The sequence below is a fragment of the Plecotus auritus genome (assembly GCF_963455305.1).
Source record: "Plecotus auritus genome assembly, chromosome: 1".
In the NCBI taxonomy this organism is placed as follows: Eukaryota; Metazoa; Chordata; class Mammalia; order Chiroptera; family Vespertilionidae; genus Plecotus; species Plecotus auritus.
Window position 1 is genome coordinate 202,039,848 of NC_137770.1, and position 25,731 is coordinate 202,065,578.

Below are 25,731 nucleotides of genomic sequence, written 5' to 3' on the forward strand. Positions count from 1 at the left end.
GCCATTGTCAATGGCCCCACATTACTCATCCACACCAAAAGCTAATGAGACTCCCTACTCTGTGATTCCAGCTTGCACTGGTTCAGGGGACAGCAAATGAATAAAACTATTTCCTGGGAAAATGTTAACATGCTAGAATTGTTCAGATTATTGCCCTGAAATAGTTTGATGTCATCATTGAATTACATTCCCTTGAATTACTGGGCTCCTTTTGTTCATTCAAACGATGCTGTATTTCACCTCTAGACTCCTGCCACGCTCCAGTACAGAGGAAAAAATGAGACAGGCAGGAACAGATGATAAGAAGAACACAAAAATGGTCACAATTTGCTGCTCCATAATCTCATACTACTGTTAAATAAAAAGCCTTTGGAAATATTTTTTATTCGTAGCTTTTAAAGAAAAATAATAAAAATGAAAAAGCAAGAGCAATTTAACACTTCTTGGCTTTTTTTTTCTTTTGAGCTCCAGTAAAGTTTGTCCAAAGAGACATAAATAAAACCATAGGGACACGCGAGCTGGCCTTCAGCCATGATCTGAGTCAGCCAGCTTTCACCGGGTGATTGCTCTGATAGAACTTTGAGGCTCTGCTGGTGTGTTTTCAAGCCAAAAGCTAAGTTACAGAAAGCACAAATCATGATAATCCCATTAATTGAAAAGCAATGGTCATCTCCTTTCCTCAGCTATTTGTCCAATGATTGCCTAATAATGACAGGTATTATTCCCATTTGAAGTATCTAAGAAATACAAAAATGAGAAAAAATATCTGTATGATGAGGAAGAATGTCCTGTAATCTATGCATTGAGATGCCGTAAAAGGAATGTTCTCCTTATTTTCCTGCCAGCTTGGTTCAAAACCAACCTTGAGCCCCTTGTCATTGTCAGCTGATCATGCTCAGACCATCTGAGATCACTGAGGAGGATCCATAGTCCTTCCTGCTCACCTGGGAAACCTAAAGAAGAGACATGTCACCTGTCCCTGGGGCCCAGGAAAAGCACACACACACACACACAATGAAAAGTTGCTATTCATGTGATAATTTTCAGACATCAATTTGAAGATTACAACCTTTTCTTCAAGCTCTTCTCAGCACAAGTTTAAGAGAAGCATTAATTCCTATTCACCTATTGCATTCCATAAGTCAAGCTTCCTAACTCTATTAGAACAGTTGCAGAGGGAAATAAACAGAATGAATTTGAAGATACTGTACAGTATATTAAATACATGATTATAATAACAATAATATGCTTCTTTTTAAAATAAAAATTTATGGAACATAACTCATAACAGTCAAGTTATGGGTACAGCTTTATAATTTTTACATGTCTGTGTATATGTATACACACACACACACACACACACACACACACATCCTATATAATAAAAGGCTAATATGCAAATCAACCGAATGACGGAATGATGCACACTGACCACCAGGGGGCAGACACTCAACGCAGGAACTGCCCCCTGGTAGTCAGTGTGCTCCCACAGGGGGAGCGCAGCTCAGCCAGAAGCCCTGAGCCGGGCTCATGGCTGGCGAGCACAGTGGCGGTGGCAGAAGCCTCTCCGGCCTCCTTAGCTATTGCCGGCTTAGGCCCTAAACCGTCAGTTGGACTTCCCCTGAAGGGGGCTCCCGGACTGCGAGAGGGTGCAGGCTGGGCTGAAGGATCTTCCCTCATCCCAAGTGCACAAATTTTGTGCACCAGGCCTCTAATATATATATATATAGTGTGTATGTATATAGTGTGTATATATAGTGTGTATGTATAGTGTGTATATATATATATATATATATATATATATATATATATATGTATACATACACATATATATACACACACACACTATTAATTTTCTGATAAAAAATAGAACAAATGAAAGCAACTGACCTCTGAATCAATAACCATCTGTATGAGTTTGGACAAGTTACTTAAACTTTCAGACTCAGTTTTAAATCCATACACCTACAGTTTATACTTAAAAAATATTACTGTGAGGATTAAGTAGACTAATCCATAAGAAGAAACCAATACATGATCCAAGAAATTGTTTTGTTAACAATTACGATTACTACTATATAAGTGCCTAGTCATATGATGGTATGAAAGTCAGATTAAACCATTATTTCATATTAAATCTTTCCTATATGCTCTCTCTGGATGTATCCTCAGTCTATTGATTCTCTAGCCTGCGAGAGGGGAGGTTTCCCTATAACCACACTGTAGGCCCCAGCAGGTCAGGGTTCAGCTTACCTGGTGGGCACAGGGACCTCAGTCAGGGCACCCAGCATGACCGCCTGCTGCAGCCGAACAAAGGCAACGAAAGGCGCATCCAAGAAGTCGACCTCCCCAACAAGCACGTTGGAGGCTTCTGCATCACGGGGCAGTTTTTTCATGAACTTGTTCTTCAGCTGCATGGAAAGAGTCAAGAAAACACTGCTTATTTCCAGAAGAGGGAACAAGAAGAAACAGTCCATATATCAGGACCTAGCTACAGCCATTTTCCTATTATGTTTAACCATTCTAATAAACATTTCTCTGGACATTGGATTAAAAAAATTGAAGGTATAATCACATGGCTTACATGTAACACAATTCATTTACTGATTCACTCACTCAATAACCATGTTGAAAGTCTAGAAGGGGCCATGCACTGCACAATAATACTAGGAATACAGGGAAGGATCAGCTAATCACATGTCCTCCTTGGATTCATATTCCAGTAGGGGAGAAATAAAATATGATTTGAAGTAGTGATAAGTGCTAAGAGAAAAAGAAATAAAACCAGTAAAAGGATACTCTAGGTAGGGTGGTCAGGAGAGGCCTCTGAAGAAATACATTTGAACCCTAACTGGTTTGGCTCAGTGGATAGAGTGTCGACCTGCGGACTCAAGGGTCCCAGGTTCGATTCTGGTCAAGGGCATGTACCTTGGTTGTGGGCACTTCCTCAGTGGGGGTGTGCAGGAGGCAGCTGATTGATGTTTCTCTCTCATCGATCTTTCACTCTCTCTCCCTCTCCCTGCCTCTTTGTAAAAAAATCAATAAAACATATTTTTTAAAAAAGAAAGAAATATATTTGACCCTGGAGTCAGGGGACAAGCCATGCAAAGATCTGGGCAAAGAACATTCCAGGCAAGAGAACAGCAAGTGCAAAGCCTCTGAGATGGGAAAGAGGAAATAGTAAGGCAGGTGTGATGGCAGCTGAAGGAACAATGGGGGTAAAATAGCAACAAATGAAGTTGCATAGGTAAGAGGGTGGGGGAGGGACCAGATGGTAAGGACTTTGAAGGCCACAGTCAGGAGCTCTGGATGTTTTAAGTGGGACTTGCCTAATAAAAGCCCAGGTGGAAAGGTAGAGTAGAAAGACATACATTTCAGAGATATCGCCATGTAAACAATGCTTATGACCATAGGACAAGATCATACAAGTCTGGGTGTGAGTATAGACAGAGAAGAAGGATAAGATCTAAATGCTGGGCCAACCTGCCTTTTATAGGAATGGGAGGAGCTTTCAGCAGAGGACACTGGAGAAGAGCAGCCAGTGAGGTAGGAGGAAAGCCAGGGCTTAACAGTCAGGTGAAGAAAGGGCTCAATGAGGAAAGCGTATCAGCTGAGTCAAAGGCTGCTGAAAGCTCAAATAAGATCAGAACTAAGAATGGACCCAACGAATTTGGCAAGACTGAGGTGCTGGGTGATCTTGACAAGAGCTATTACAGTGCACATCAGGGAGCCCAGTAAAGAATAAGAGGTGAAGAAATGGAGATCTGGAGTACACATTAATTATTTTGAGAAATGTTGCTACCAAGAAAAGCCAAATAATAGGTGGACAGGTGAAAGAAGGCATAAAATAGGGGATTTTCTTAAGTGGGAAATATGATAACACTTGTAAATGTTAATGAGAATGATGTAGTAGAGACAGATTATTGCTGTGGAGATACGGGATAACTTCAAAAGCCACTCAAGCAACCCTGAACTCTTGAGAAGAGATTATCCACATCACAAGTAGAGGGATTATTTCAGATAGGAACACAGAGCATTTATCAATCCTCATTAGGGAAAGCAAACTATCTGGGTACAGAGGGGAGTATTGGGGAGATTTGGTGGGTGAAGATGAGGTCTTCTGAAGACGCACATTTTTGCAGTGAAAGACAAGTGAGCTGATAGTGAAAAAGAGGGGGAGGTATGTGGGAGTTTGAGTACAGTGGTAAAGATGTGGTTTTCTTGGAGAGTGGAGGTTGCTTAACAGTCACTTTGAAAGCTTATCTTTTTTTTCAATTTATCTTTATTGTTGAAAGTATTACAGATGTCCCTTTTTTCACCATTTCCATTCCACTCCCAACCCTTCCCCAGGCCTTCACTGCACTATTGTCTGTGTCCATGGGTTACACACACATGCATATAAGTTCTTTGGTTAATCTCTTCCTGCCTCCCTGCCTTCCTCTGAAATTTGTCAGTCTGTTGCATACTTTAATGTCTCTAGATCTATTTTGTTCATTAGTTTATTTTGTTCATTAGATTCCACATATAAGTGAGATCATGTGATACTTGTCTTTCTCTGACTGGTTTATTTTGCTTAGCATAATACTCTCCAGGGCCGACCATGCTGTCTCAAAGAGTAAGAGATTCTTCATTTTTATAGCTGCATAGTATTCCACTGTGTAAATGTACCACAGCTTTGTTACCCACTCATTTACTGACAGGCATTTGGACTGTTTACAGATCTTAGCTATTGTAAATAGCACTGTTATGAACATAGGGGTACATATATTCTTTCTGATTGGTGTTTTGGGATTCTTAGGATATATTCCTAGAAATGGGATCACTGGGTCAAATGGCAGTGCCATTTTTAATTTTTTGAGGAAATTACATCTTGTAGGTGTTATTCCTTACTTCCCTTCCCTTTTCAACACCCACTTAGAAAGGGGTGTTTAAGCATCCTTCAGTGAGTGGGAAATGCCTCCCACAGCTCACGGAAAACATTTCAACAATCATGGAAGGACAGAGATAAGAATTTTGCAGAACCAAATGAAAGGCAGACTTGTGATATATTATCAATAGAAATGTCTCTCCTCTCAAGTCAAAAGTTACCAGTGCACTTAGTATTTTGTGCCCTGCATTATTGCTGAGATGGGAAGTGGCAGGCATGGACCAATTTTCCCCAACAATAAAAAGGTTGCAGTAAGACTTTACTTTCTATTTCTGTTTAAATAGTTCTTAAATAACGAAATTAAACGTAATGAAAACTTATCCCTAAAACTCCATTACCCTCAGTAGCATTTTTATGGGATTTTTTCCTTAAATTTGGTACTTTATATAAGAAGAAAGTTATGAGGCAAAAAACAAACAAACAAAAAACAAGGAAGTTAGGGCTAATAATTTAGTGGAAACCAAAAATCAAAAGCAAAATATATTTTTTAGAAGTTAGAAACATGATTACTTCTGAGCGGTAAGGGATATTTCCAAAGCTTGTACCATTAATCCTCCAAGAAATGCTCATATTAAAATAAATTATGTTTACATTTACAGATATGAAAAGAGAAGCCATGGGAAGAGTCTATAAACATCAAATTGTCATAAAAAAAAGCTATTATTATGGCCTAAAGAAGTTCCAGCAATGAACTGTTCTCTATAACACAGAACAGAGTGTGGGATATGGCCAAGTGGCCCAAGCACATAACACAATATCACTGCTAGAGCAGAGTTCCCATTACCAACACTGGGCACGAAGTTCTGTGATAATCAGATTTTATTCCCCATTCTCTCCAGCATCCTCTCTTTGCTCTAGTTAGGCAGGTAATCGAATCATTTCCACTTCTGTTTTATGTATTTATCCCACAGTCATGACCAAAAACTCTCTCATTTCTGCCTTTTCTAAACATCCTTCAATGCTCAGCCCAAGCCTTGCTACCATCTCTGCCCACTTTCTTGGGAACTCCGGAAGTGCTCATTTCTGAATCAGACTTTTATCCACTTTCAAGTTTTTCCCCCAAGTCTCTTGAGGGTTAGAACAGTTTATCCTTCCTTGTACTGAACACCTACCTGCTTTTCACATAATTCAGCTATACTAAATATTTTGAATGAAAGAAATGAACTCTGGAGCACTAAAAATCAGACCAAAAGGACTTCAAATGCCTAGGAACGTTAGAAAGGATGTGTTTGTTTGTTTGTTTTGTTATTCCTCATCCAAGATTATTTTTTCCACTGATTTTTAGAGAGAGTAAAAGGAGGGAGGTGGAGCAGGGGAAAAGAGAAAGAGATAGAGAAAGAGAAACACCAATGTGAGAGAGACACATTGATTTGTTGCCTCCTGCATGCACCAAACCAGGTTGGGATCGAACCTACAACCCAGGTACATGTCCTTGACAAAGAATTGAACCTACAATCCTTCAGCGCACAGGCCAACACTAACCACTGAACAACACAAGCCAGGGCTGGAGAGGTTTTAAAGGCTTATTCTAGAACCTTTAAAACTATATCTGGCTCTGTCACTAAGCAACTAAAAATTGTCAAGATACGTTCTTTTATATCAGTGTTTCTCAAACTGTGTTAGTGGAACACATGCGTTCTCAGAAAAACGAGTAGCTGTTCTAAAATAACTCTGTGTGGTACCTGAGGTGCCCCAGAAGTCAGTCCTCAGATGGCTCTTTTCTTTCTACACAAACTATGGTTGATCACCAAGGTCCCATGTCTTTAAGTCCCATCTATATGATGATGACTCATAAATTTATACCTTTAGCCAGGACATCTTCCCTGAACCCCAGACCTAAAAACATCTCTATGTGGATGTCTAACAGGCATTTTAAGCAAAACTGAGTCCTCCTGATAGTCCCTTCAAACTAGGTCTTCATCCAGTGCTCCTCATCTGGTTAATGGCAACTCCATTCTCCCATTGCTCAGGCCAAAACCTTGCTGTCATTTTCAACATTTTTCTTTCTCTCATACCCTATGTCCACTCTACCAGCAAATCTTGTTAGATCTATGTTGAAAGTATATCCAGAACCTGACCATTTCTCACCACCTTCCCTGCCACCACCCTCGGCGACATTACAATCGTTCATTCTTCTCCTGGATTATGGCAGTGGCCTCCTGGCTGGATTATCTGCTTCTGCCCCTATACCCAGTCTATTCACCAAAGTGGCCAGAGGTCAAATCAGGAGTCAGATCATGTCTCTCCTCTGCTCAAAACTCTATTGGTCCCGATTTCACTAAGAGAGAAGGCAATGTTACCATCAGCTCCTTGACCTTATTTCCTACCGCTCACTCCGTCTTCCCATGCCTGCTACTCTAGCCTCCATGTCCTCCCTCAAACTCACCAGGCATACTCTCACCTCGGGGCCTGTACACCTGCTGCACAGCTCCCTGCCTCACTTCCTTTTCCTTCAGATCTTTATTTACAAGTCACTGTCATAGCAGTGAGTCTTTCCCTCGCCACATTAAACTTTTAACCTCTTTCTCCCCATAGATTCTTCTTACTCCTCGTTCATGCTTTCTTTTTTTCTTCTTTGTACTTTGTCACAGCCAAACATGTTATATGTTTTACTTATCTTCCTCATTTTCTGCCTCTCCACTAGAATCTAAACTCCATGAAAGCAGGAATATCCAGCCATTATGTTCAGTGTTATATCCCTAATGCCTAGGAGATGCCTGAGGAGAAAGATTCAATAACTTTTGCTGAATGATGATTATTATTTCTGTTCTTCCCAATAAGCTTTCCTAACTCCTCTCTTAAGATCATAGGTTCTAGACATGCTACCACCACCCAAGCAAGTGGACAAAAGGCCTAGATATAGCCAATATTAATAAACTCTGCCTCTGATAAAAGTGATAGGCCCAAAGGATGGATGCACCACCCAAGTAGGGACTAAACCACTTGGAAAATCAATATTTGAGTATATAAAAATCAACGCTCTCCCTTTCACCTGGTATTGCTCCCTCCATGTTAAAGGGCCTGCCACAGCACTGTGCACATTAGGAGAGAATGAGGTCAGCACCCAAAATGAAACAGACAAAAGCAGGAGAGAAAAAAAAAAGAATGGGAAGAGAGATTGCTGAGTCCCCAGTCTCTGGCCCTGAGGTCCTGCAGTTCCTCCATTCTGTAAACTCATCAAGAAGTCTTACCAGTTACATAAGTCAGAAAATTCCACTTGGGACTTTAATTAATTTGGGGTGATTTCTGTTTACTGAAGAGTCCAGACCCTTCATCAAAGTACATTTATCAAATAAATTTTAGGAATTCCAGGTTAAATAAAATTGAATACGTTTCTATACTACATACTTTCTCAGAGTCTTGAATACGCCTATGTGCCTGAGTGCTTTCTCTCCCACTAGGAGTTAAATAAAACACACTATGATATGAAAACAGAATAGAAAATGCTGCATTGGACAGAAATGGACTTATCTACTATTTAATCCCTCTCTCAACTCCACTTAATTCTCTTTAAACTGTATGTGTGCCCACAATATTCAAGGCTAGTAGTAGGCACTGCTCTCCTGAAGTTACAGTGCAATGGAGAGAAGAAAATATAGAAGTAGCTATAATGAAAAAAAAAACGAAACATAAAAACCATTTGAGAGGTATATTGTTCAATGTGAGGTCACAACAGTTCAAGAAAGGCTCCCCTCTGAATCTCTCTGGTAAAGGTGGGCTCATTAAATACTGATTCATTCATATGCTGTCTTTTCCAAGTACCCCAATAATATCTGGTAAAAAAAAGTAATGATTGAAGTATGAAAACCAATTCTGCACTTACACAATAAACTGTAAACAATAATAAAATAGTAAGAAAAAAGTATAAATACTAAACAAAAAGATGAAGAATAACCCAATAATTACAAAGAACAATAAAAGAGAATGAAAACAAGAACAGACTCTAAAGGCCTTCAAATCAGATTGAAAATCACCCAATAAACTCATCTGGATTGAATTTCAAAGATAAAGTTTGACATTCCTTTCTTATAGATCATTAGTTTATTCTCCAAGGGATACTCAGCCTGGATTTTATGCAGGGTCAACTATGAGAACACACACAGTGGAAAAAAAAATTCCCTTAGCTAATCTTGATTTCAAAGAAATGGATTTCAAATGGCTGCCATGGGCAGCTACAATTGGTAAGAGATACTAAGACTATTACAGTGATTCTGTGCCTTGTTTTGTCTTTACCAGGTAACACTACCAACTCTCTGAGTCCAGATGTGTACGATGTGTACACTTCAGGTTCCTTTTAGACCAGCCTGTATTCTTTCTTCCACAGTAAGGTCTTGCTATAATTACCCAGAAATAATGGCTTGCCCTCTGCCATAAATGTTTACCCTTATAACTGCATAACCTTTCTTACTTTCTGAGTGGTTTTCTAACAACCCAGTAAGCACAGTATTAACATACTAAGAAACTGGAGAATATGAATGGATGTAGCAGAAGGACTGAGTAGATAGCTTACTTGGGATGGTAACTCTGTGTGATGATGGAAAAGTTACACATAAACAAGTGATATGCATCATATGTAGCTAATTGAGAAATCTTCCATTCTCCACTCCAGTCTTAGTTCTCCTGTCCTCTTCTATGAAAGCAGTTCACATATTTTAGGTTTTCTATAACTGCTATTCAATGTTAATAACCATTTACTGGGATAACCATTTGATTAACACCATGTCCTCCTAATCTCCTTACCATCATCCTCAGACCTACAGCATCACCTGTTAAGTAGGCCCAGGATATCATACTCAGTCAGTAGGCAGGTATCAGACCTCCTTTTCTCTGCCATTATTAGCATGTTATAATAAGTGTATCTCTGTAATATTGTCTCATTTATAATCAGTACTCCAGGTTTGTCATTTGAACCTGATTTATTAGAAGGCAATTCTATAGGCTGTCCTTAGTACAAGTAATATTTTAAAAATCATCTAAATTTGAGTATACTTCCTCATTATTTTGACAAAGCTTACCCCTACTGTTACTGCATTCCATGCATTCTTTTTTCTTCTCCAGAAGAATAACTCTAGTCTTCCAATCTGTATTCACTTTCAATTGACCCTGCCTAATGCCTCATGTTCATAAGCTAACATTCACCTGTTTTCCAGAGCAAAGAGCTTATCCCTGGCTTTTGTATTGGTATTCTTTCCCCTCTGTTTATCATCTTCCTAGCTTATTTTCTCTTCTTCCTGCTGACTTTGTCCCCTTCCATTCTCTTTGGACATTGCCAGTTGTTATTCTCTCCAAAAAAATAAAACAACTCATCTGGTAAGCTCAAAAATCATTCTATGTCACCCTAGTACCATGTCCTTCCATTGCAAAGATACCTGTGTTAGTAGTAGAGTCGCCATACTTTACTACTAAGTTTGCTTTGGACAGTCCCAGTTTACCCCCACTGTCCTGGTGTGATCGTTAATATTACCCTTTATCATGCTGAAAAGTATCCCGGACTATGAAAACCATTATACAGTCACCTTACATATTAATCTCATGAAGGCTGACTCTTGAGCAGTGCCTAAGACATGGCATTGAAGAATAATTATATGCTGTGAAAACTTAAGATTCAAGTAATTTGAAAGAATGAGGGAAATAAGCTTAGCTCAAATAGCATCTGAGTAAAGTATTTCTCCAGAGTATGAATTTATTCATTTACTATATGCAAACAATATTAGTTATTAGGATAGGAAAAAGTGTTCTTTCACTCACTATGAGTAAGATATTTCTGCCTCTGCCCACGCTCCTCCTCTACACCTTGGAAAAAGTGGCCAATTTGATGGATTAAAGTTTAGCAAATTTATTGGGACTTTTTTCTAATGGAAGGGTACAGTACCTTGAAAGCAAGAAGCAAGCTGATTATTTTCTCTTACAGCAAGACAAGTGAATGGAAACGAGAAACCTGACATCTTCATCCACGTGGCTGGTCGGATATGTTGACTCAGAGTCTGTTTCATAGGCCCAACTATATTTCTGTCATAACACATATATCTTAAGTCTATGAATCCCAATTTTAGATTCTGTGTGGTTGGTTGTAGGCCTAGAGCTGTGTATTTAGTGAACTAGAAATTTCTAACCTAAATAATGTTTTCAAGAGACATCACTTCCAGCTATGATAAACTAACTTGCATCACACCAACCCTTCCATCAAGTAAAACTAAAAAGCTGAATTTTTACAATGTGTTTAAAACAGCAATTTTCAACCTTTTTCATCTGATGGGACACATAAATATGACTGCGAAAATTCTGTGGGACACAAAAATATATTTTTTGCCTATCTGACACAAAAGATAAGTATAATTTTGATTCATTCACACCAGACAGCTACTGTTGTGCTGGCTGTTGTCATTTTTTTTTTCTTTTTAAAAAGTATATTTTTATTTATTTCAGAGAGGAAGAGAGAGGGAGAGAGAGATAGAAGTATCAATGATGAGAGAGAATCATTGATCGGCTGCCTCCTGCACGTCACCCACTGGGGATCAAGCCTGCAACCCAGGCATGTGCCCTGACTGGGAATCAAACCATGACCTCCTGGTTCATAGGTTGATGCTCAACCACTGAGCCACACCAGCTGGGCTAAAGTACAGTTCTTAATCAAATATCTTAAGATTTTTTTAATTTTATTTTATTGTTTAAAGTATTAAAAATAGTAGTACATATGTCTCCTTTTTGTTGTCATTTGTTTTAAAATGTGACAATCTAAGGGAAAAGAGTTCAGTGCCTCTGACTAAATAGTCAGGTATTTCATGTTTTCAGAATTCTTATGGCACACCAGACTCTGAAAATCACTGGTTTAAAGGAATCAGAAAATTACTATACTAAAAATTTGAGGAAATGATATCTCTGAAAAAGGAAACTGCAGAGGTGAGGCTAAATTCAGCTGATATTCTTCTAAAGGCATCTGATGATTCCTAAGTACCTACAGGGATTCAGAAACTGAGCAGACCCTACTGCACTCCCAAAACGATGGGCAAACATGGCAGGCGTCCAGCTGGGACCCCTAACGGACAAACCCCCAAGGCAAAAGGCAAACCAGGAATGAGCCAGTCCACATGGACAGAAATCCACCTTCCAGTCAGCTCACTCCCACAGTAAATATTATGGTGACCTGCCCCCAGCCTAACACCAACCCAGAGCAAAGGAAATAATCTAGGGAGAAAGATAACATCATCAAGAGTATCAGATTATTTCTACTATGTATACATTATAGCTAACATTCAAGGCATACTTGTAGGCAAAATCAAATGAACAGAACCCAAGAAGTAAAACAACAACAACAACAGAAATTAGAAACAAACTTAAAGCAGAGATACATATTGTAGTTATCAAACATAGACTTTTGAAATAACTTAGTAATATTTTTAAATATTTATTACAAGGTAATTTCAGCAGAAGCTATTTAAAAAACAGATATCTTAGAAATTAAAATATGTACTATTGAGTTGTTAAAGTCAATATACTCATAATATCAAAATATGACATATCAAAATGTGTGGAATCCTGCTGAACATGCTCATTGAGTGAAATTCATGGCCTTCAATGCAAATATTACAAAAGAAAAGCTAAAATTCAATTATCTAAACATATATCTCAAAAAGTAAGAATAAAACAGCAAACAAAACTCAAAGAAGGTATAAAAAAGGAAGCAAGAGAATAAATCATGACATAGAAAATAAATATTCTATGCTGGTCATGTTCTATTTCTAATGTGAATGACAATTATGCAGGTGTGTTCACATTGAGGAAAATCATCAAGTGATTTATGATTTTTATATATGTATATAAGTAAATCACATACATGGTTTACTTTAATAAAATAATTATAGTACAATGAGATTTTTAATAAATAAACTATGATTTCATTGTAAATATGGCTTACATGTAGTGCTCCCTTGGCAAGAAACCCATACAGAAATCAAGGAAAGTGAAAAACTAAAACCATATTCCATGGCGATAACTCATACTTTACAAACTTTTGTAAAGATTAGAAGAGATAAGAGGTAAAATTCCAGGTGATATACCTAAAAATATGGGCTCACTCCTCCCTTCTTATTAGATTCTCCAACATAGAGAGCAAACCTGCCTACTGCCTTCTCTCTTCCTATAGTGCACGTCAGCATATACCACCTGAATGTGCTCTGTCTGAAATGATGTATTCCAGCCTTTATCTTCTAATGGTATACACACCCTAATATCCCACCACTACTCAACTTAAATATAATATAACCTAATCAAGTATACTTTCCTCAGGTTAAAATTAGCCTCCAAGAGGGCTGGGATAAAGATACAGGCCATCACAAGGAACCTTGTGAAAACTAATCCCTGGGATAATTTTGAAATAGATTTGACCTACCAAGAACTATGTGAATCTATTTGGAGCAAACCTACAGTCTCAAACTCTGGGGATCCTGGAGTATGATAGTTGGAGACCAGTTCATTACCTACAGATGGCTTCTATGGTAAATTAAAGACTGCCCCTATCTCCCATCCTCCCCCCACTTTCCAGTAGTTCCCAGCTAAGGAAAAAAAGGACTGATCTTCCTTAATCAAATTCTAAGTCAATTAGCCTACACCACCTTTTCTCCAGGCACTGAGAAAATAGTTCTTCTCAATGAAAGCTCTGTTCTGGTCTTGCTTTGTAATAGGGAATTTACTGTACTAAGAGGAAGCCTACTCCTGAGTTCCAAATATAAGGAAGCCTGCTTTGCTTCTAGGCTCTTTGTAGCTATCACAATGAGACAGATCTTCTGCCTAGTTTCTCAGGATTCTGCTCTAGGGTTCACAGCCAAAACTTCAGCCAATAACATAGGTTTCCTTTGATTCTCTGTGTATACATTTCCCCTGATGATCTTCTAGAGAAAGTGTTGGGCAGAGGATAGGGTTTGGGTGCTCCTGAATAGCCTGGACAAACACCATCATAAACACACGCCAGTGTTCTGTCCCTAAATCTTACTTCTTTAGTGTAAATTGTATGATGGCTGAACTAGGAAATGACAGAAGAGAAAAGATAAGGATTGCTATTTTATAAGCTTACCCCAGTATTGCTTTTTATTCCAAGACCATGTAAGAAGAATTATCTTAAAACTTTTCTGTTAAATAAGGATATTCTTTGTCTAAAATATTTTCATTTATTTTGAGAGAGGGAGGAAGGAAGAGGGAGAAAGAGAAACATCGATGTGAGAGTGGAACATTTATCAGCTGCCTCCTGCATGCCCCCTACCAGAGACAGAGCCCACAACCTGGGCATGTGCCCTGACTGGGAATCCAACCATCAATCTTTTGGTGCATGGGACAACACACAACCGAGCCACACTGACCAGGGAAATGAGGAGATTCTCTACTCATCCCTCCAGCTAATTTGTGGGATGGGGCATTTTTTTTGGTGTGACTATAAACATTTTTTGTTTTGTTTTTAATGGAGCTCTGATTGCCCTGTAGGTTATCTCCAAGTTGTGATTTAGAGAAATATTTCCAATGGGTAAATTTAAAAACTATTAACCCAATGTCTAAGAGGCCTAAAAAGAGGAACTATTGCTTGACTGCCCACAGAATCCAAAATTTAGGCTATCACTTATAATGCTATTAGTACCAAACATTTATGATAAGTTCTGAGGTTTCCAGAGTGTATAAAATATGAAAGTGTGCAAACAAAATCATTTAATAAGATAAGATGCCAAAAGGTTTGGTGGTTACATGTTTTATTTTTCAATTTCTCTCCTACTTTCACATATTCTATCTTTAAAATACAAAATGAAAACAGTCCCCTGAGGGTGAAAATTTGATTTTCTAATTTTTCCTTCCAAATATAGACATCTTATCACCATAAATGCAAATGATTCTACAAAGTAGCACATTTACAAATGGCTATTAAACTAAATATAACATTAAGTACAATCCATCAGTTCTGATTTCCTAAATAGGATGAAATTTCAAGTACTGACCTAGTTTAAAATGCAACTTGTCAAAATCTCTAGTCACATTTTCTCATGTCTTATATCATTAAAAAATAATACTGTCACTGTTTATAGCTATTTACAGTTTTTAAATTTTATTTTATTTATTTATTTATTGTAGAGAGAGAGAAAGTAAGGGAGAGAGGAAGAGGAGGAGGGAGGGGGAAAGAGATAGAGATAGAGATAGAGATAGAGATAGAGATAGAGATAGAGATAGAGATAGAGATAGAGATAGAGATAGAGACAGAGAGAAACACTGATTTGTTCCATGAATGCATTATTTATGCATTCATCGGTTGATTCTTGTATGTGCCCTGACTGGTGATAGAACATGCAACCTTGGGATCACACCACAACCTTGGCATATCAGGAAGACACTCTAACCAACTGAGCTACCTGCTCAGGGCAAGTATTTACAGTTTTAAAATACTTTCACATTTATTATCTTATTTGAATTCTTACAATAAGCTTATGACAAATACATTATTAAACCATCTTACGGATAAGAGAAACTAAAGTTCAAAAAGTTAAGGAACTTTATGAAACTCATACAGCTAACTAACCGAGCCAGGATGGAAATTCTAACCTTTCATGCTGTGTCTACCTCACTATACTGTGAGACTCTGATATTGCTGTGAATATATTTTACTACCTACAAAGTTTAGAAGACCTCGTCCCGAAGTCTCTGAAGCTTTTCTGCAACAACCCAATGTTAAGCATCTACACTGGTTTGGGCTCTGTACAAATAACCTTTAAAATTTTTAATGAGCATATTTTAAAGCACTTAACAGTATTTAATTGCATAATATAAGTCAGAGAAACAGGTAAAGCAGAAAACCAAAATAAAGAGAACAGCACTTTAAAAAGTATTTAAAGAAAATCGAGAACCTGCAAATTCTAAGTGGTAGGTGATTTAGGTAATATTTTTTTAAGTTCTTTTTCCTCTTTCACTGTTGTGTCATGAACTCATGTGTAAGGGTGGGTCACCTGCTTTATGCATCAAGGAAAGAGACTTGAAATACATATTAATTGTCTGGTGGGAAATGCCACCCACCTAGATTCCACTTTAATACTAATTACAGATTACACCTCCAAACTTTAGCCAAGAATTACTGGGAGAATATGCCTGACCCTGACTCCCCCTACTTACCCGGACTTTGTGCTACAATAGCACCTTAATTAGCCTTCCCTCTGAGGTTATAGTTATCACGATGCATTCATTGATTGACTCGGCTATGACTCTTATTAAACTACTAGTAGCCCTGTGCACTAATCCGTGCGCCAGTAGCTCACTGCCACCCTCCAGTAGCTCTCCACCTGCTGCTCCACCCTCCTGTAGCTCCCTCCACGCCACCCCCGCCCCCCGCCCACCCCCTCATAGCTGATCCGTGATCTGGTCGTTATGGGGTTGGTCGTTACGCTTCACTGCATAATGACCATTTGCATATTACATCTTTATTATATAGGATAAGTACCTTTAAGAAGGGTACTTAAGCCGAAACCGGTTTGGCTCAGTGGACAGAACGTCGGCCTGCGGACTCAAGGGTCCCGGGTTCGATTCCGGTCAAGGGCATGTACCTTGGTTGCGGGCACATCCCCAGTGGGAGGTGTGCAGGAGGCAGCTGATCGATGTTTCTCTCTCATCGATGTTTCTAGCTCTCTATCCCTTCCCCTTCCTCTCTGTAAAATATCAATAAAATATATTTAAAAAAAAAAAAAGAAGAAGGGTACTTAAGTTCCCTATAAAAGAAAGCACATATCATTCAACTCTATTTCCCAGTGCCTTATAAAGGCACCATCTTGTGGTAAGTGTTCACTAAACAGTTGTTAAATGTCTGGTTTCCATGTGACCACACCTGTACAATGGCATCCTTACACTCTGCCTAAATACAAGCAACACTGGAAGTGCATTTCTTCAAATGCCCAGTGTTCCCTGACACCAAAAGCAAATGTGTTGCTGATACTGCTGAATAACAGATGCTAATTTGGCTGAGCACCAAAAATACCTGTGCCCTGAGTTTTCATCTTATTTTAACCTAAGCAACAGTTGCTGGGAAGACCATCAAGTTACTTACCTTCTGCATTTAGCCTCTTCACTCAGGTTGATAATAGTGCCTTTACATGTTGCAGGTAATATGTAAAAAGCTCCTAGTATAGTATCTGACGTAGCATGGTAGATATTCAGTAAACAGTAACAATGATTGTTATCATATTAGAGTTTTAATATAATTCTAGCATATACAGAAAACAGATGATGTGGCAAAATAAAATTTTTCTCTCTCAAAGGAACCAAGTTACATTGGCACCACATTTAGTTCAGATATACAATTCTCTGAATTACAGACAGAAATCTCTTTCCCCCGTTTATATCAGACTTACAAATGTATTCTCATCCAGTAGAGTATCTCTCTAGGAGTGTTAATTCTACCAAGTGTATAGATGCATTAAGTTTTAAGTTGAGATGGTTACAGAAATATTCGGATAGACTGCAAACTGAGATGAGCCTGGGTAGAACAGGGCAGCTATACTGTAAAATGAATATAATTCCTTGCAATAATGGCACCATTTTACCTGCATTCCCTCATATGACATACCTTGTCTCTGAATGACTATTTTCAGCAGCAAAAAACAAAACAAAACAAAAAAAACTCACGATGAAAATGTTTTACTTCTAAGCCTCACCCTACCTATTAATATCTAAAAAGCAGTATCTGTTTACAGTCTTCCCCTGCCACCCCAAAAAGAAAGACCCTAAACATAGGGTTCCTTTCTTCTTTCTCCTCAAACTCTCCAGCTGCCACTGGGAGAAGGGGCAGCAGAAGGAACAACCACATGAAGACAAAACAAACAAGAAAAACCCTAAAAATTAGCATCACGGAGTTAGTAACTTAAAAGAGAAAATTATAGTTTAAGGGAAATGTTTTGTGTGCATTCCCTTTTGCACACATCCCAAAAGGGCTGTTAATAAAGTACAAAGACCACTCTTTAAAAACAAAAAGTTCAAGGGAAGCGAGGTGGGAGGGTGGAATTATCTACGGCAATCGAGGCAACCAAGGGAGTTGAAAAGTAAGGGCTTGACAAACACCAATACAGAACGCTTTTCTCATGTGGGAGCTGAGAAAATACTGCCTGCCCACCGCCCCATGTGCTCCACTCCAAATCAGCCCACAAGCTCTGCCCTGGGCACTATGTGACCCTTGGAGCTGATGCTTCAGGCTTCACACCTTCTTCTTTTCTGTCCTCAACCTCACCTGCAGTTCCCGTCCCTTGGAACAAAAGCAGGGCTCTTTTTAAAGAACAGAGCAGCAGTTGTGAAGTTGGTGACCCAGTGGCTTCATGGGCGTTTTGCAATTACAAGCATATTTTTTGTGCCTGAACAATTATTTTGCATTTCTCTGGTGAAAGCATCCATCGTATCATTCCAAACACAAATGGATTCTTGACATGGAGAAAGCTTAAGATCACTGCATTTGAACTGAAACAATACGCAATGAAGGCCAACACTGCTGATCTCTATGGTTAAAATCTTTACACAGATTTCATACCGGAAGTTTTGTAGCCCAAGGAATGGGCAATTTGAGCATTCTAAGCACTAAGGGAAGAGATACACAAAATACTACGATGATAAAAGAAAAGACCACCCTTCTACTCTAGATCAAGCATGTCAAACTCGTGGCCCACAATGAATATTTTTGCAGCCCAGCCAATATAACAGTGTGTAAGAAACGTTTTAATAAAAATTTTGTAACTTCATTTTTACAATATCCTGTTATACATAATTATTAATAACGAAATACATTGTCACTAATGACTGATTATAATCATGTTGTATTCATTTCCCTTCCGCGCCTTACGCGTAGGTGCACCATTTCTCTCCACTAATACTAGCAGCGAATATTTTAGCAGCCAATTGCCATGTCATTAGTCTTGGACTGACTTGTTTGGTGTACACAACAGGAAATATTTTGCTTTCGGAGAATAAGAAAAATAGGTTTATTTGCATTACACTTATTAATTTGTGCAGTTATTCAGTGTCTGCTAAGTTAATGTTCGAGAAAAAAATTTTTATTAAAATTTATTTTATTTTTATTAAACTGTTCTATTATTTTATGTTAACGATTACTCATTTATTTCAGCCCTTTGTATTCAGCATGTATCTATCAAAATAAACCTACGTTTCTATGAAAATTGAAGCTTTTGTGTTTTTGTGGCCCACATAAACGTAAACCTCATTTGGCCCGTGGTAGCCTTTGAGTTCGACATGCTGGCTCTAGATGCTTATCACCAAAAGGACATGTTCCCCAGATGATTCCTGCAGGATACTAGAACTAGAAGGGACCTAGTGGGGCCAGTTCTGGCTCTCTTGGGACCCAGAGAAGCTACATATTCCCTCAAGGTCACACTCCTACAGCAGTGGTGTTGGCAGGACAGAGGCCCTCTACAGAGCCCTTCTCCACTTCTGTTCCCCCCACACCACTGGGACAGAAACCACTTTTAAAAATCACCCATGAAAATAATATTTTTAAAAAGCCATTGAATGAAAGTGGTGAAATGGAGTACTTTCCACTCAGCTCATCAAATGTGGTGACCAAACTCAGCCTGTAAAACTAACAAGGGGACATACTCTTCAGACCTGGATGCTTTAATATCTGATTACTTGGGTTCTAGTAAGAAATTGCCAATAAAACGTCCATCCACAGAGAGGCAAGGGAGGTAAAGCACAGAATCTGTTGACTTCCAAATGGCTGCTAGCCATTCTCTGAGAATTTAATACTATTTACTGGGAAACTGCAAACAGGACCTTTCAGGTACAAGGAACCATATGGCCCTAGCAGGACACCTCAAACAGGCAGTTGTGTGGCTATAATTAAATCTGTAGTAGTCGTGCTATTATTTATTTAGCAGATTTTTTTAACATACCCTTTACTGAGATCTCTGAGATCATGAACGAAATTAGAACAATAGAAAACACTGAAGAAGCAGAAAAAAATAAATCAACGGGAAACTAAAATTTTGACCCAAGAGCAGGCAACAGTATATAAAACTCCCCTGAGAGGGTCTTCATTTCTACCTGGTATGCTCTGACTAGACACCAGTAGGTTATGATCACTTTATTGACATGAGTATTGAGCCAGAGGGCCTGTTCATGCCTTTGTTCCATGGTACACCCCAGTGCAAAGTTCTACTTCTTTTTTGAACTTTGAATTGTTGAATCCCCATGTGCCATTCATTTGATATTCATCAAATTAGTACATCTTAAAAGAACTCAAAGACTGTCTAATCCAATATCCCACCCAATGACCTAATATTCCTAACACCCTATATTCCTAACATACAGTCATTGGCTTCTTCTTGAACATAACAGTAAAAGACAGAATCATTTGCCTGGCTGGTATTGCTCAGTGGTTGAGCATTGACCCATGAACCAAGAGGTCACTGGTTCAATTCCTGATCAGGGCACATGCCCAGGTTACGGGCTCAAATCCCCAACAGGGGAGGTGTGCAGGAGGCAGCCGATCAATGATGTTCCTCATTGATGTGTCTATCTCTCTATCCCTCTCCCTTCCTCCCTCTAAAAATAAATTCAATAAAAACACATTTTTTTAAATTATTTTTTAAAAAAGACAAAATCCATTGTCATCTCTGTCCACTGCCCAGCTCCTGGCAGAATTCATGCTCCCTTCTCTGGGCTAAGATACCCACCACCCTACATTACTTACTGATTTGTCTCACAGTCTATCATCAGAAGCTCTGAAAGGCAGAAATGGTATCCTGACCCCTAATAAAAGTTTAGTGCAAAGGAATTTAGTGCTTCTTAAGTAAGTTAGCAATACTGCTCTATTTCCTATCTAACTCATCCTTATGTTAGAATAAAAACTGCCTCCATAAAACACGCACCTGCTATCGCAAGTTTATGTCTAGAGCAATAGACTGTGAATCTATTCTTTCACCATAAGGCAACCATCTCATCATTGTAGTTACCATAACTATGCCCTCAACTGTTTTCAAATAATGGGCACCTTTCAAAAGTCTAAATCTGATGAGTCATAAACTTTATGCCCAAATAAAATGGGATTTTCACATTATTTACATCATGGTTTGAACGTAAATAGCTTACATTTATTCTTGTTAAAGTCTGTGTGGTTTCAGCCCGTCAAGATCATTCTCCATCATGATTCTATCATTTAAAACTTGGATGGCTAACCTTGCCCAATTTATGTCCGCTGAGAATCTGATAAGCATGCATTGTGGCTCAATCCAAATTGGTAATAAATCTGCTCATCTGGGCAGTACAAGCTAAAAAGTGACATTAAAAACTCCTTCCACATTTATATTGGTCATTAACCCACACACTTTGAATACAATTATTTTCTAGCTAAGAAACCCGTGATGGCCACACAGCCCTCAGTCTATCAAAGTGCTTATAACAACATCATCATGGATACCTTACTATAATCAAGTGTCCTGCTCATGCAAATAAAGTGATATGTAAATACACTTATGTCCATCTACTCAACACATGTATCAATGACTTAGATCATAGATCGACAAGGTGTGTTTTTTTAAAGGTTAAATTAGGCTTTACAGGCAACATAAAGACTCTGTCACATATTCTTGTTTTTTTTTAACAACTCTTTAAAACTGTAACCATTCTTAGCTTGCCAGCCTTACAAAAGCAGGCTTCTGGCAGGCTATGATCCATGAGCAGCAGTTTGCCAGACATCATCTCTTCAATTTTGAAGCAAATGGTGTATTGGTGAAGACAAACATGTTTACCAAAAATTAAAATAGGCACTTATTTGATGACTAGAGGCCTGGTGCACGAATTCATGCATGGGTGGGGTCCGGCCGGCTCGCCCTGATGGTGGCTGATCGGGGCCAGGCCGGTGGGGGGTGAAGGGGCTGCAGGAGGTTGGCTGCCAGCCCCACCCCTCAACGTGGCCTGATTGGGGCGGGACCAGTGTGGGGGGGAGGTCTGTGGGAGGTTGGCTGGCCCCACCCCCGATGGGGGGGCCCCGATTGGGGGCAGGGCTGGCCAGGGAGGGGGGCCCGCAGGTGGTGGGCGGGGGCCAGTCAGGGCCCCGATTGGGCTGGTTGGCCGCTGCAGTGTGCAGGCATAGCGACCAGTCATTCTGGTTGTTCCATGGTTCCGGTCACTTGGCTTTTTATATATATAGATAGTTGTAATAGGTGCCATGATAGAAAAGTATAATGTGCAAAGAGAGCCTATCACAGCAGACTCTAGCCTAAACAGAGGGGTCACAGGAAACTTCCCTGAAGAGATGACATTAACTGAGAAATAATGAGTGAACTCCAGTTGCCTGGGCAGAGAGAGAATTTCAGTCAGAGGAAACAGCACATGCAAAAAGGCCCAAGGTAGCGAGGGAGAGTGCCACGCTACTGTACCTGAAAGAACACTGTGTCCTCACAGTAGTCGCCAAGGGAGAGAGGCGGGATAACAAAGGGCTCCGGGGGCCATGCTAAGGATTCGGGGCTCATTGCAAAGGCAGTGGTGACCACCAAACAATGTTAAGCTGTGAGTGACAACCTCTGTACACTCCAGTGCAGAGCCTGTCTTACATAATCTGTACACCCTCACAGTGCTTTATTGGTTTTCCACATTCTCACGTTTAAAAATCATAGTTGTATAAAAAAAAAACCTTTTTAAATTTAAAAATTAAAAATATATAAAATATAAATTATAATGGTTTATATGAAGGTAAAAGTAATTCTTACTGTACTACTATAGACTGGCTAGTGGCTTATTACTTTCAGAAAAGAAGAAGGGAAAGAGAAAACACCACTACAAAATTTTACATGTATATGCCTAGGAAACAATTTAATATAAAATCATTCTAAATTAAGATCTATACTAATAAAACTTTTAAATACCCGTGTTCTAATTTGCTACTTTTTCTTGAGCCACTCCAAAAATCAAATATATATTGCCTCACTTATTCACTTGTTTCATTTTCCCCTATTTTATCTCATAGTTTATCCTGTTCCTCTATTCACAAGAAGGCAGGCGAGCAGGGTGGGGAGAGGGAAGTGATATTTTTAAAACACTAATTAATCTGTGCTTGCTGTACACACATTATCTCTTTTTATTCTCATAAGAACATGAAAAGTAAGTTTTTACCCACTTTTTTAAGGCTCAGGGACATTAAGTACCTGCACAAGATAACTCAGCTGGTAGGGAAGGAAGCTAGGATTTGAACCAACATCTCTAGGTTAAAAAACCCAGGCTTTTCTTCCTCATTGAGCAAAACACATTTCCTATTATCCAGAAAACTCTGAAAGGACACTACATTTTTATTCCTTTTATTTAAATCTCCTATCTTATATTTTCCACACTGAGGTGTCCCAAGGTAAGAATTTAGATCAAGAAGGCACAGCTAAAAGGAAGACAATGTAGCCCATAGCATGGTTCAGACCATGAAGCACAGAATATATAAGCATTAGAAGCATGGAGTCCCTAGTATAGCAATAGGCAGGGGTGGGGAACCGTTTTTCTGCCAAGGACCATTTGGATATTTATAACATCACTCAAGTGCCATACAAAATTATCAACTTAAAAATAAGCCTGCTATATTTGGTCAAACGTTTAATTAACTCACCCCTAATGCCTTGACAGGGCCAGACCAAATGATTTCGCCAGCCTTATAAGGCCTGTGGGCTGGACATTCCCCACCCTTGCATTAGAGTAAAAGTTTTTTTATTTTCATTTATTCTGGTTTTTCATTTTAATAAAACCTGCATGTTGTGCTACTTCAACACGCCTTTTAAAAGTGAAAAACTATAGAGAATGTTTACAAATATAACTGGAAACCTAAATGTGACATGAATCCAGGTCTTTCAAAACAACTAATTGCACTTCATTCCCTTAGCAGAACTTCATTCAGAGAGTTCCACAAAGACATGTAGACTAGAAACAACATGGCCATCAGCCCAAGAAAACCCCTCCATGACACATTTTTACAGATGTTTGCATAATGTCCTCATGACAAAACTACTCCTTGGGAATTCCTCACTCTGAAAAAGTTTCACAACTATTTTAAGTAGTTGTTGCAATTGTTATTTTTCTAAACAAAGATCTTCCTTCCAGAATGTAGTGTCTGAGGATGCCTTCTTAGAGATCATAATTCAACAAGGCAATAAATCATGCACCTAGTTTTTCTTCATACAATGTAAAGGTAACTTATTGAAATTTCTGGAATTCCCCTCATTTATTTCTCAGTATCACAGACAAGCTGATATTGAAACAAGCTTCCTCCACATCTTTCATTTGAGAAACAGTGAGTAATGCAGTCAAAGACACAATGAGAAGAGATAAAATTCTTTCAGCTCTGACCAAAAGGTTTTTCTGAAACATAGTTGGATTTCAACTTGACTTGTTCTTTTTTATTTTCAATAACATACTTGGATCTTTATCATAATGCAGTCCTTAGACCTAAACTATAAGAAAAATGTGACGTGGCCGAAACCGGTTTGGCTCAGTGGATGGAGCGTCGCCCTGCGGACTGAAGGGTCCCGGGTTCGATTCCGGTCGGGGGCATGTACCTTGGTTGCAGGCACATCCCCAGTGGGGGGTGTGCAGGAGGCAGCTGATTGATGTTTCTCTCTCATCAATGTTTCTGGCTCTCTATCCCTCTCCCTTCCTCTCTGTAAAATATCAATAAAATATATTAAAAAAAAAATGTGACGTGAAAAAGGGTTACAATAATGTATAGAACTAGTAAATTATATAATGTATCCCATCTATATAACAAAAGCCTAAGCAACTGTTAAGGTGGAATGACCAGAACGACCAGTCACTATAATACGCACTGACCACCAGGGGGCAGACACTCAATGCAGGAGCTGCCCCCTGGTGGTCAGTGGATCCCACAGGAGGAGCACAGCTCAGCCAGAAGCTGGGCTCATGGCTAGCAAGCGCAGCAGTGGTGGTGGGAGCCTCTCCTGCCTCCACAGTAGCGCTAAGAAGCAGCGAGCCAAGCAGTAAGGAGCCTGTCGCTAAGGAGCAGTGAGCAAAGTGGTAAAGAGCCTGCTGCTAAGGAGCAGAGAGCCAAGCGGTAAGGAGCGAGTAGGCGGGTGGTAAGGAGCAAGGGATCTTGGATAGTGAGAGGGATCAGGCCTAAGCTGGCAGGCAGACAACCCCTGAGGGGTCCCGGACTGTGAGAGGGTGCAGGCCAGACTGAGGGATCCCCCTTACCAGTGCATGAATTTCATGCACCAGGCCTCTAGTTCAATGATAAATCCTTCCCAAGTTTGATCTGCCTTAACCATAATTTCACACTATCTCATGTCATACAAAATGAAGTGGCCCATGTCTAAAAGTAGAATGTTGGGTAGTGCATGATTTGAAATGTGCCATGCTTGGGAAAACTTAGCAATGCCATGTCATCTTGTAATAGAACATCTTTCTCTGCCGACAGTTGGCTTTTCCAATATGTCCTTGTGACACACTACACTTTTTTTAAAATAAAGGGAAAAAAAGATTTTGTATTTGTTTAAACTATGTCAGTCAGCCAGTTAACTATGTTCATTGAGTTTTCATTGTAATAAAAATGTGCAAATGGATTTTAAAAGTGAAAGAGCAAACTATATTTGAAATGTTAACATTTACATGATTGTTCTAGATGAAAAAAATTAAATGTATGAGATGTACTTCAACCAACTGGTTAACCTAACAAAACACTCTGTCAGTGATCATGCTAAGAAGTTACCAGAATGAAAAGATAAGACAATAACAATACTTTGTGAAATTAACTTTCTCTGAGAAACTCTCATAGTCATAGTCATTTTTTTAGCCTT

At 39.1% G+C, this 25,731-nt stretch overlaps 1 protein-coding gene across 3 annotated transcripts in view; it reads right to left on the reverse strand.

The window, feature by feature from the left end:
* SLC4A4 (solute carrier family 4 member 4) overlaps positions 1-25,731 on the reverse strand; it is a 348,112-nt gene that overhangs the window by 92,868 nt on the left and 229,513 nt on the right. For all 3 annotated transcript variants that reach the window (XM_080659937.1, XM_080659935.1, XM_080659936.1), the window contains one exon: positions 2,254-2,411. In XM_080659937.1, coding sequence (XP_080516063.1) covers positions 2,254-2,411 — 158 coding nt within the window. The remainder of the gene's footprint in view (positions 1-2,253; positions 2,412-25,731) is intronic.